At 43.3% G+C, this 13,872-nt stretch overlaps 1 protein-coding gene across 2 annotated transcripts in view; it reads right to left on the reverse strand.

Moving 5' to 3' along the window:
* IMPG1 (interphotoreceptor matrix proteoglycan 1) overlaps positions 1-13,872 on the reverse strand; it is a 1,923,199-nt gene that overhangs the window by 465,895 nt on the left and 1,443,432 nt on the right. For both annotated transcript variants that reach the window (XM_069606284.1, XM_069606285.1), the window contains exon 13: positions 2,531-3,285. In XM_069606284.1, coding sequence (XP_069462385.1) covers positions 2,531-3,285 — 755 coding nt within the window. The remainder of the gene's footprint in view (positions 1-2,530; positions 3,286-13,872) is intronic.

Raw genomic sequence — 13,872 nt, forward strand, 5'->3', positions numbered from 1 at the left:
GGGGAATTGAACTGAATTCTATTTGATTGCATTCCTAAGAACTGTGTCATCTTCATCTCCTTACAGTGCATAAAAGGGGGGGGGGGGTGAATTGTCCAAGAAAGTGATTACATTGTCTTTTGCTGAAATCCTATCAAGTTATTTTCTGTACTGCATTTCATTCCACATTGCATCCATTTGAAACCATAAAAGTATTGTTGCTATCGTATCCATCCTATAACCACTCATCATTGATTATAAAGAAGTGTGCTAGTGCCGGACTATCCATTATTGATTACTGCTCAGATTAAGTGTGATATTCAATTATTAATTTATTATAAAGTGTGATATATATATATATATTGTTTAAATTATCAAATAAACCGTTTAAACTTGCAAAACAGAACTACTTCGTGGCTCAGTGGAGTCAGGGGGATTCCAAGAGAGGGGTGTTATATAGGGGTAGTCATCCAGAACGCATGAACTGGACGTAAAGATATATCAATAAGGGTTTCCATTCAGTATCCCAGACTAGGCATTGACTTAGCTGTAGTGATGAATTGAATCCTCTTACAAGGGGAGGGGAGAGTGCAAGGGACTGGGAGGAATGGGAAGTGCTGAACACAAGATTAAACAACAGGTAGTGTGGCCAGCAGGTGGTAAGTGCAAGAATACGGAGCAGACAACAGGTGTCTAATAAGTGCAGGAAGGGGACTGTAGGATTGCAGATTCAGACCTAAGTGCAAGGGTTGCCAAGAGGCAATGCAGGTATGTGGCGGCTGTGTTGGCAGGGATCTGGGTCCGAAATCAGAGGGTAGTCAGGTGCCAACAGACAGAGATCAGCAGGGAAGAGGAAGAGAGAAGGCAGAAGTGAAGGGGAAGGTCTTGGGGTGCTTCCGGAGCCGAAAATGGTTCTCCTCAAGTTTCAGAGAAGCAGGGAGGCTGTTCCAGAGGGAGGCCCCAGCCGAAGAAATAGATCTATCCCCCAACACATCACTGTTACAGTGATCACATGTTACACTGCACTTGCAGAATGAGTAAGCGGTGGCAAGTAAAACGACCTACAGGCCTTAACCAGTTCACATCAAATACACCAAGAGCTGCTTCATTTTGGCCCCATCTCATTGTATCCTCAGACCTCTATCTCTGCACACGTAGTGAGCCACATACTACTGCAGTGCTCCGTCACTAGACACGCAGACACACGTAGGCTGGTCTCACTGCTCTAATGCCCATATGACCTATGCCAGTTTTCAGCCATGTTTACCTGGAGTTTGCTTTAGAAAGGACAACAAAGACAAACGAATGGGGCTCTGCAAAGACTGCTAGACACCTCTCAGAATGGTGATACATGTTTGCCCATGAGGCGAGTGCAATGGGTTCTACTGGCTTAAGATGTAGAGAACTCCATGTGAGCTGTTGATAATTGTTTGTCGTCTTGGGGTGATCATAACCTCTAGATAAGCCCCCCTTCGCCACATTAAACAGTGGCCCCAAAGAGATTATCTTTAAAATGCACAATAGCAAAGCTTTTCTGGATTCCCAAAACACATTTCATGTGAAAAGAGAAATGCTCCTCTGAGCTATTATTTCTGGAACACTGAATACATTACTCAGGTCTGACCCTTTTAGCTGTTGTCTATGTATCTGAGCCGTGGCAAAGCCTGCGCAGTGCCCACAGCGCGGCACTCCTTCATGCGTGCGCAGAGCAGCTAGAGTGGGCAATTAAGTCGCACTGGATGGAGAACCAGAGAATGTCACACATCAGCCGGTTCATATACAATTCAGAGCAGCCATGAGGCAATGTGTCCCAAAAGAGACGCTTTGCACAACACAGCGTAGATACATTTAAGGCAGGTTTAATTTTTTGCCAAGAGAAACTCAACGTTATCGGACGGCTCTATAATCACACCCAAGACCTCAATTAGAAGCACTTGTTCACTTAAAGGTGAAGGTGTTTTCCATTTTTACCGAATGTCTGAGTAAGATCTAATTTGCGCTCATGGATTGTGTTCCAAAAAACATAAGAATCTCCAATACTGTCCACACATTTTGTATACACATCTCTGTTTGCTCTAAGAGAAGTTGCCACCCACATCATTTATGGTGCATCCAAGTAAAGTTTAAACGGAAAATACTTGGCACTATTAAACCCACCAAGGAAACAACCTCAATCAGAATTGCACCCCTAATATTAAATGGTGCCCCGATTGTCATGCACCACATCTATTACCTCTCATACACTTAGCTGACGCTTTATATACTCTTTTTTAACTACATCCAGACCCTACCAATGATACCCTCCATTTAGCCCGCTCTGAAGTTTGTATGAAGAGACCGGGCTGGCGTTACACAAATCAAAGAAAATATATGAATAGAATGAACACAATGTGCATTATCCACTTCAATTGTATGTGTTTACTATTTAATACAAGCAAAGACGCTTAATTACTTTGGGAATCTGCAAATACATATAACTGTGTTTATCCTTCTTATATACAAAGCTCACATAGATTTAAAAAAACATATAAAAGTAATGCGTTTTCCTCACCAGCTGCATCAGTTGCTGTTCGAGTGATTTGTACTCCAGTGAGCTCCGGTTGAACAGGTCATCTGAAAACGGCATGTTGGTGACCCGCAGGCTGAAGAATACCACCAGCTCTTTGCCTTTGGCTGTGGTAGTCATTGAGCTGGTAGTCAGGTACTTCAGGGTAGGCGGCGCTGTGGTTTCAGCGGTACTGGGGTCAGACATTGAAATGTAGGTACTTCCATAATCCACCTCCTCTGTTGATACCACGCTGGCAGAATCGACCTTGTCCAATTCTGCGGCAATGTCTTGCACCCCTACTGCAAAGCTAGGTGGAACAGAGCTACCCAAAGCAGGCAAGCTGGAAAGTGTAGGCGAAGACGATGGAAAAACATGAAAAAAAGACTGGTCTATGATGGAGTGACTGTAGGAGGATGCTGATGAGGTAGACACATCTTCATTTCTGGAGTCTCCAGGCACTGTGATCATCTCTGGGGTGACCATTGGACTGATCACTGCCTCCTTCTCTGCAGCTGATTCAGAGAATGTGTCCGGGGTCAACATGTGCAGAGTGGCTTGCACCACATCGGAACTATCCGGAGCTGGATTTGATTCTGCATCATATGCTGTTGCTGGAGCCAATGAGTTGGCCATATCCCACAGTTCATCCGCCGGAGGCATGGACGGTGGAGAGTTTAGCGTATAGGGAATGCTATCGGTTGATGATTTGGCAAGCAGGGAGTCCCCTGATGATTCCAGTGTCTCAGTTACTTTTTCACCTAAAGGAAAAGAACATATGCATTTAAGTTGGGATGGAAAATGACAAAGCAGACTTTAAACATATCTTGCTCTCCTGCTTTTGTTTAGCGCTTTCTTTTTACAGTCGATTTAAGTCATTTTCAACTAGATTCCCATTTAGAGGCCTGATATCTGAGTGGTATCCGTGAACATTTCAAATTGAATTCTTAGGTGTTTAATGACCTTAGTTGATTTGTATTTCAATGCCAAAGAGGGTAGAATACTACTGATGGACCCATCACATACATGTTCCTTTCATGAGCAAGACATCTGTCATTATGATGCAGAATGTTGGTTAAACACGGTATCCCCTATACTGATGCATGCTGGCTCACTGCACCAGCATGCACAGCTCTGGAACATGTGTGATATGCCGGGGACCAGCACGGTAGGTGGACATCCGGGGATGGGACAGAGCAGGAGGAATAGATGGTGTGTGGGTGGGGCCTCATTCAAGGTTGAAGGTTGGAGGAGGAACGGGTGGGTCATCGAGGGCAGGCCCTCCATTGAAAGCCAGGGGCCGGTTTCAGGGACCTGCAGCAAGTTGGCACACACCGACTTGTCATAGATACCAAAAAAAGATTTACACACATTTGCTTGCTTAAATTGTGCCCATGTCGACGCCATCTTCTTTTCTTCAGTACCTGGTGGTCAGCGGTGTTAAGGACTGTGGAGAGGTTCAACAGTACAAATAATGCTGTCTGACCTCCAGCACCCTTTTCAACTATATATGTCGCATTTAATGTATGCAATGGGGCTTTAGCTGAGTTTAGACTGGGCAGTATTTGCATGATATGTCAAGGTCCAAAGGTTTGGAATCATGTGAAACAATCTGTGCCAGGAGAAGGTCTACTTGGTAAATACACATGATCTTTTGACATCTACATTTTAGAAAACTAGTGGATTTACTACCAAAAAGAGTGGCACTAGCGGTTAATGAGTAGGCTGGTATTTCATCTAGAAATAGCGCAAAGCTGATAATGCGGCCCAATGTCTGTTCAAACGGAATGTAGGTATATTGGCTTTTTGGGAGTTAAATGTTGTTTCAATCTGCAAACCCTCTAAGTAGACCTATAAGGTTGTTCCCTGGAATAGCTCACGCTATTTGGACACCAACAACAATATTGGAGATCACTGATGATAACAAGATGCTACCAACACCACCATAAATAATAATAGTAATAATAATAATAATAATATTAATATCAGTAATAATAATGTTAAATTCCAAAAGTATTAATAAATATCAGTTTCTTAGTAAGTAATGTGGTCTTTTTAATTATATTTTATTATTATTTGTGACATACAATATCAGCAAACTATTATCTATACATCAAAATAGTGTCATTGCAAGATATCCGCCGTCCCCTCACCCCATTTACATTAAGTCGTGTGTCATACTACCAAAAGATCAAGGCTACAAAGCTAGGCTGCTTATCATCATACAACTTAATTTTCCTTTGTGTTATCATTATGACTATTTCAACCAAAGATTCCTATGCGTTTCCTGTACCCATTCCTTCCTCAGTGCTGGTGATATTGATTTTTAGCCCATCAGGATCATATTCCAAATCTGTCCTTAACACTTCATTGAATGTCACTGCAATCTCCTCTCAAAATGTACTGACCTGACTACACTCTGTTGTCATTTTCCTATGTTTACAACCCCCAAAAATGTCAGATTCACTCGCTCCTCTATCTGCCACTCTATCAGGTTTCCAGAACACTCTATTGAGCAGTTTTCTCTGTTTGGATCTATCTTCCCAGTTCAGCGGCATTTGCTTAATTTTCCCATAAAACTCCTATTTTCCCTCAATGATTTTCCAGCCTCTCTTTTGCAAACATTTCGTAAGTAGTGCAGGAGTGCCTAAAAGAGAGAGCATACTGCTGCAGCCATGTGGTCCTGATGTCCTAATCGAAAGATATGCATTCCTAAATCCTTCTTTCCTCTTTCTGTATTCTTAAGAAAGTCTGTTTTCATGACCACACTTTTCAATGTTCTGTATTTTCCATAAGTACCTCCATCCATTTCTCTTCTTTTCCTTAGTACTTCAAAGGGGGTCCATTCCCCCTCCAAGCTCATCTAACCAACATATTCAGGATAAATCCCATGCTCACCAAAAGATCAATCTTTTATACAATACCAATGATTTGCTAGTAATAAATGGGTCTTGTCCAAGTAACTGAGACCTCGCTCTCCAACACCTCTTAATAAATTCCATCAGACCCTTCTGTTCATCTCTCCTCCCGTAGTTAACGTCAATAGGGCACATGGTTCCATCATGTTAGCTTCAGACTTTGCCCATGCAAAGGGTTCCTCTTCCAAATAAGGCAACACATGCTGTGCTGAGAAAGCCAAATGATAAATTGCAAAATTGGGCACACTCAAGCTTCCCTTTCTGAATGGCTCCCCAAACAATTTTTAATTGCCAATCTCGACAGTGACCGATTCTGCGGTAAGGTCTGAATCCCTCTATCCACTTCCCGGTATAGCCTCTTTTCTGTGTAGAGAGGTATCATTGAAAACAGATCATTAATTCACTGGGATGATATCATTTTTAGTGCATTCACCTTCCCACAGAGAGACACATTCATAGATGCACACCTCTCCAGATCCATCTTCAACCATGGTACCTCAAAGGAAATGTTCACCCTTATCATCTCGTCTTGTGCACTTATGAGCCATACACCTAGATATTTTATCTGGAAAGGCCATCAATTGAAGCCAAAATGGGTTACATATGTCTTCTGACAAATGTTTGAAACAGGCTCGGGAGGATAGCTCAGGGGCAACGTGTTCACCTTGGAAGCAAGACGACACGGACCGGGTCTGTGCTTAGAAACCACTGAGTATTAAGTGCATTATAAATAACCTATCACATCATATCAGGCATCATTTCAGTCTTTGTCCAGATACTCTTATGACTGGACACCTCCTCAAAATAACTGATCATCTCCATCAAGGCTGGCAACGAACATTCTAGATTCTGGAACACCAGTTACAGGTCGTCTGCATTTAGCTCATGCTGCTACGCTATCAGCTGCCATTCCGGAATCAAGTAAATTGGTCTTGTGTAACACCCTTCTGCCATTTTGGTGGATTCAATGAGTGCATACAATCAGAAAGATAATTGCTGCTATTTAGTAGAAAAAGTGCTCATGGGGTTGAGGAGAGGAGAATTGAAGTGGTGGGGGAGAAGAAAGGAGGCCAGGAACAAATGAGAGGGGGCCGAAGAAGGGAGATAAGGTAGACAGTCTAATAAAAGGATGGGTGGATACTTTCAGTACAACTGCAAAGCTTAAGATTGTCGGAAAAACTAGGTTTTACAAAATGGGGCAAGGCTATTCCTTGTCAGATCGGAAATGGGTAATACATTTCACAATTCAGTTAATCAAAAGTATTTTGAAGGAAGGTACTGAGGGATCTTAATCCCAGCTATTTGCAGAGTCTAAGGATTTCAGTTCTCTGCGGTGTGCCAGATGGACCTTCTCACAGTAAATAGATGAGCCATCAAGCAGGGGTTTGGACTGCTTCCAGCCTTGCGATTGTGTATGCTGGTAGTTGGGTATTAAGGGATTTGGCATAGTAATTTAGCATAGTGGAGTCATGAATTGATAAGCAAATCAACAACAGAGGACTGATACCCATCGGTAAGGAAAGGGATCTCTTTTTAGGTGGGGGAATACACCCGATTTAACAATTTTTCCCACGTTCAGCTTCAAATACAAAAATCTTCACTTTCTTTGGAGGTGGGGGTATGGAAGTTAAGAAAATAGGATTGAATACCAAAAGAGAGTTCCTTTTGTATGAGTATACACCCTGGGAAGCATTCGTCTCGCGTTTATTTTCCATATAAGTGTAGGATGTTGAGGCGCATCCATTTTCCTAAATTACCTACTAGCCTGGATGACAGTTTTACAATTAGGTATTTTTCGGTACATTTACATGTCATATAAATAGCAATGAAAGCTGAAAAGTAAAACAGACAGGAGAGAATAATTAGGGACCCGGTGAGGAATAGGTGTGGATTTCTGCTGTCCTTTGGTAAGGACTTTTTCAGGGAAGCTTTTGACACCCCAGGCAAGTGCCTTAGATCAATGAGGATGCACACATGACTCTTCCTGTTTGCCTGTTTGCATTTTTAGGATTGTCCATCACTTGGAGAGTGAAGAAACATCTTTCTCCAGCCTTTTCATTAGAGGAATATTCATATGAACATACTCTGGCTCCTAATAATAATAATTTAGCATTTATATAGCGCTACAAACCCTCAGGTATCCGAGCGCTGCTTATTATTACCCACAGTGTGTGGTGCTCATTTATTGACCTCAGAAGGATGAAAGGCTGAGTTTGGCCCCACCGGGATTCGAGCCTGCAAGCTCTGCACAGATGTCAAAGCGAGCACTCTACTCGCTGTGCTATCCCGGCTTCCAGGCAGCAATCAGTTTTGCCAAGACCAACTTTGATCTCTGTGACTTTGCTCTGGGTTTTTGCAATGTGGTGGTTCGTCTGTGCCCTATAGGGCTTGAGATAGGCAGTTCCATTACAATTTCCTGCAATTATAGTTTCAGAGGGAAATGAGTGGCCAATGCACTATCCGATTCGTGTTGGATCCTTATGTAAACCGGGGTGGAGATATCATCTCTGGTGAACTTGGTGGTATGCCTTTCCTAAGGGGTATGATCTGCGACGTGGGGTTGGTGCAAACAAATGTCACAAAGACCTGAGATATTCTGGGAAGGACCGAGATTCCAAAGGCCTATTGTTTAATTGACAAACATGGCGAAGAAATGGTTCTGTTTGATCTTGTCGAATTTTTTTGGTTGAAAACAATTTCATCAATTTTCTCTTTTTCCCAACTTTGCTGCAAATTTATGCAGGGGAAGACCCATGCCGTCCCCACATACCCTCCCCCCCCACACATTAGTAATTAACCTAAACCCACCCCCACATATATTTGTGTGAAAGGAAGATTTAAAAAAATCAATGAAATCAAATTCTACCAATTCTTCCGCAGCCAAACATTCCGTTACTGAAATAATGAGGCAGGAAAACACCCATTGCAGAGAATCCTGCTGCTAGAGGGCATAATTACTGAATTTCCAATGCACTTTTTTACATTTCATTATGATGAAAAGGGATCAGTAGGGAGAGCCAGGGTACAGATTTGTTCTCGGGAGGATAGCTCAGGGGCAACACACTCGTCTTGGAAGCAAGACGAAGTGGAGCAACACAGGCTTGATCCCCGTGTTTGCACTTAGAAATCTCTGGATGTTAAGCACGTTATAAATAACCAATTACTATTACAATGCCCCCTAATAAACGTAAAGTGGTAAGGCACACAGACATGGGCAGCTTCAAAAAGAGAGTTATGACCATCTGTACTGCTTCATAGAATTTAGTTTTAAGATCAGAAGGCCGTACATTTCTCAACTTTCTCCTCATATTAATGCACAAATGAGCGCAGTTATATTAACCTACCTTCTTTTTTTTGTTTCAGTGGCACTTGGTGAATTTCAATACACTGGGATTAGCCAGGATCTTGGGGGCAGCTTCACGCTGTGCTTGCGCTCATCGCTCAGTGGCAACCCAGAGAGCCCAGTCAGCTCCAGGATTCTAAAACGTGTAACCAGCCCACAGAGTGCCACCTACAGTGTTTATTTACCAACACAGTGCACACGCTGGCTTAAAAGTTCATGTTGCTGATCAGCGCATCATTTCTTGACACTTTTTCCAGCCAGCGTTCAGGCATTGGCTCTCGATGTCACTGGCAGCTTAAGAAGTCAGGTTAGTGGACGAGACCACCCCCACTGATATTTGGAGACAGCGGGTGCTTACGATAGTGGTTCTGTGACTCCAGTGCTATGTCCACATTAAAAAAAAGGGAAGCAACCATCTTGGGACCATCCCACTAGCGATCTCTAAAAATGAGGCAGCTGTTAAGCTGCTTCCTGAAATTCAGGATAGATATGTCCAAAGCGTGGACTGCAGTATAGCACAACCTTGGAGTGTGGACTAAAAACGCTTGCATACATGTTTCCGCAGCGCTACTTTAGTGAGGTTTTGGCTTCTTGTATCGTGTTGAACATGAGAGATGGCCATATTCTCTACTATGTACGTTTAACAGTGTTCTGTCACAGCTTTGCAGGTAATACTGCTAATCCTGAAGATTATACACGTTTTCATGGGCAGCCAGTGTGTGCTGATTAAGTTGGGTGCGATGCAACCAAATGCATGCTGCGCCTTGATGACGCGAGATGCATGCTTGCATAGTCTCTGGGCTGTCATTGACGAGAACCTAGATTGTACATTAGCGCCAAATTTAATTTCTCCAGGAATGGTTTTAGTGAAGGCCAATACTATGTAGGCTGGGTTTTCCTGGGGATGTGGAGTTTGATGGCAAGGTTGTGATTCATGTAGAAGCTGTTTGGCACAGATAGTCATATCCATTTCTGGATGTGCAGATTTGTGATGCTGTTTGAAATGAGCACACATTCTGTTTCACAGATGTGTCAGGCATCTAGTAGTGGATGAGTGAGGGGCAGCATGTGGTCAATAGATGTAACTAATTGATAATGTTTCAGATAGAGTGGTGCAGTCTACGGCTTTGCCCCCTGTGGCCGGCAGGGTCAGACCTGTCGGGCACAGTGGCTCCGGCAGGCAAACCCGTAGTTTTCTGGTCTGGAAATAAGGGTGCTAGAGACCTTACCAGCACCCTTATTTCCGGAACGGCAAACTCAGCATGAGGCCTCATATCTGCTTATTCTTCAACTGCCAATTGTCACAGGATTGTATAACTAGTTTCACTTCCTTTCTCAGTCGTTGTTTGATGAATCTTGTCAAAAACATGTTTCTTTTCCTCAACAAATTCTTCCAACCAGATACACTTGTATTTGATCTTTCAACATCATCAGTGTATTTGAGAACTCGGAGCAAATACCAAATCATTCTTCTTCTCCTTGATATTATTCCACCATTTAACCAGCATGTTATTTACCTTTTCATTATCCTTCACAAACTGGAAATCTCTATTACCTGAAGCATTTGTAACTAAGCCTGTGCATTTGGATGTTGAAGATCTTACAAACTTGTGTGAAGTGGCAAATGAGGTTGACAACATTGCGTGATCACTTCTACTTGTTCTCATCACATTAAATGACTTTATGTTGGTCACCTCCATATTTGCCATTTTTATTTGCCAAATAAATACAATCAAGTGTAGAGTTTGAGGCCATACCAGACCATGTGGGCAATACATTTACTCCTGAAAACAGATAATTCACTTGATGAAAACCCCACCTTGCAAGTAAGTGGGACCAGATTGCACTATTCCACCCCTTTATACCACGACTGATGTTAAACACGTCAAGTGGTATAATCATAACTTATTTTAAGTCTATCATTTCAGGATTGATGTTAGGACATATAGGGCCTCATTACGAGTCCAGCAGTAACCTTGCGGCCGGACTCGTAACCCTTTACCTGCGCCTGACTTCCCAGTGCCACCGGGACATTACAAATCCCTGCAGATGGGGAAGTCAGGCGCCGGAAAATGTTGTTCCCCATTCCGTCGGAGCCCCATAAGACTCCATGGGAGTGGGCAGACAGAAGCACCCACACTGTTGCTAACAGTGATGGTGCTTCTGTGAAAGCTCTGTGGGCGGGTGCAACGGCCCCCACCCACAGAGTTGAATTGTGGCAGTCCTGAAAGGGTGCCGGTATGTTCCATACTGTTAAAGTCGCCCACAATAACAACTGTTTTTTTTTTATTTCTGTTACAATTTCACTGATTAATGTATCCAAATCGGTCTTAAGTGGATTGAAATAAAGTTTTATCAGCAACATCGAGCTGTGATTCCCCATCTGTTTATCCTCGATAATGATTGATAGCACTGAATCTGATGATGCAAGTTATTTCCTCACTGAGCGGCCTTGAATGCTTTTAACCGCTGTTAGAATCCCTCAATAGGGTCTTCCAACAGACCCTTTTTTGCCCAAACATCAAAAATCATGAAACCATCCACAATCAGCGTTCTACATAGCATATATGCCAACCCTCCCGATTTAGGCGGGAGACTGCCGATTTTATCATTAAAAACAGTGCTATTTTTTACTGTCTGCCGCCTAAAATAACAATATCCACAATGCATTCCTATGGGGAAAATGCATTCTCCCGATTTCGGTACGGAAACCTCCCTCTCAGAGGCTACAGAATGTTGGCATGTCTGACATAGCCACGTTTCTTGTAAACTAACGCAATCATTGAAAAAGTAACACACATTTCCTTGTCAAGAAAACACTTCTGCCCCGAGTATTCCACGAAATAATATGGTATTCTTGTTTTTCATCAATATTTTTAATCTGTTGAAATGTGTTTGAAAAAAGAGGAGGACAAAGCCCAACCCGCTGGTTCAAAGTCCATCGTGGCTTGACTACCAACTCCATCACTCTGAGTGCATTTTATGTTTAACTTTCCTGTCAGTAGCTCTGACTTTGCTTTCTTGTTTACCTCTTCTTCTTTTAGCATGCTACTCTCAAAGCAGTCAAATCTCCTTTTCATCAACTCTGTCTGACTCTTTGATACTAGAAATGGACTTTACATTTACCCAGAGACTGACGGTCGTATAAAAGCACAAACTTCAGATCCTTGGAAGACATTGCTGATAGGTGAGATATGATGGATGGAAACATGTGAAAGAAGTTTAGCCCTATTCAATGGCACATTCGTGTCATCATGTTTAAGAGACTCAAAAATCAGTAAAAGGACATCTGCTCTGGTAGGCAGAAATGTAGTCTGCCGGTCCGGAAAGGGTGCCGGTACGTTGCTGCAGAGACCCTTAGTTCCGGGCCTGCAGACTCATAATGAGGCCCTATCTGTTTTATCTGGTTTCTCCTTCTGTTTTTTTCCCTCTTCCATTTTTAATTATTTTCTTACTACAATCCATATCGAGACTTACAATATTGTCAAGTACCAACTCTGTTTCAATCACCTCCTCCATTATTGGACTGTGGATTTCTACCACATTATCACAACTACTTTCTAAGTGTTTGGTAGTGCCAACAATCACAATCACTTCTGGCATTAAGTGGACAGAGCTTTGTTCTGAGATGAATTTTGTCATTTTAGATGAATTCAGCATATTTCTTTCAAACATTCTAGAACCTCTGGTATTATGTTTGAAATTCCTCTTCATGTTTTTTGACTTTTTTTCTGCAATACCATTCATCTGCTTCTCCACTACCATCATTTCATCTCTGTTATTAACCCTCATATTCAACTCATAAGTATTCTGTGAGTTACTGTTAATTGAACTCCCCCTTACCTTTTCTTCAGGTCCACTCTCGCTCACTTCTACATTTGTGTTAGATTCAATTCTTAGGTTTTCCACATGTCCACTCTCATTCACTCCAATATTCGTCATAGTATTCCCTGCAAACTTATTCATTAACAGTAGTGTTTTTAATTCATTGAGAATCCTGGAATGTGATCTTACTTCTAAGACGACCTATCGTACAATCTAATGAATGATTGCAACACTACATTAAATGCAATCAAAGGGCTTATGTCTGGTAGGTTTTTGTCACCTGAGTCATGAGCACCAAAAGGTAAATTCGACATGTCTCCCACCTTCGTTTGCACTGAGGTTGTCATTACATCCTGACCTAAGATTTCAGCCCGCTCATGTGTTTGATTAATATCACATGTTCTATCACATACATGTTCACATATTCTATCGCACAGGGAATCAAACAATCTCGGAGACACACTAAGAGGGTAATTCATAGAATTTCGCAGAAAAGTGTCGCAAGCGGCTGGCGCAGAGTGTCCGCGTGCGATTGACTGCGCCAGGCACGTGCGCTAAAACCGATTTCCGCGCACAGCGTATTGATGGATTTTAGGCTCCCAAACCAGCCGTGGCGCAGAGAATCGCAGCGACCCTGCAGCAGCGCCAGTTACGCCCCCAAGAACGCCCTCGCGCAAGGAAAAGCCATCAAAATCGCTAAATCATCGCAAAGGGCTGCGCTAACCCTGGACCAGTTCACCGGGCTGGCAAACAGCAAACGCCAAGCGGGGAACGTGTATTTCAGGGGTGCGCGGGAAGTTCCACACGCGATTGGCCCAGTGCGAGCAAGGTATGTGTATTTCAGGGGTGCGCGGGAAGTTCCACACGCGATCGGGCCTGGGGGAGCGGGCTACGTGTATTACAGGGGTTCGCGTGAACTTTCTCACGCGATCGGGCCTGGGGGAGCGGGCTACGTGTATTTCAGGGGTTCGCGTGAAGTTTCTCACGCGATCGGGCCTGGGGGAGCGGGCTACGTGTATTTCAGGGGTTCGCGTGAAGTTTCTCACGCGATCGGGCCTGGGGGAGCGGGCTACGTGTATTACAGGGGTTCGCGTGAACTTTCTCACGCGATCGGGCCGGGGGAGCGGGCTACGTGTATTTCAGGGGTTCGCGTGAAGTTTCTCACGCGATCGGGCCTGGGGGAGCGGGCTACGTGTATTACAGGGGTTCGCGTGAACTTTCTCACGCGATCGGGCCGGGGGAGCGGGCTACGTGTATTTCAG

Source organism: Ambystoma mexicanum, chromosome 4p (assembly GCF_040938575.1).
Source record: "Ambystoma mexicanum isolate Mex_15411 chromosome 4p, UKY_AmexF1_1, whole genome shotgun sequence".
NCBI lineage: Eukaryota > Metazoa > Chordata > Amphibia > Caudata > Ambystomatidae > Ambystoma > Ambystoma mexicanum.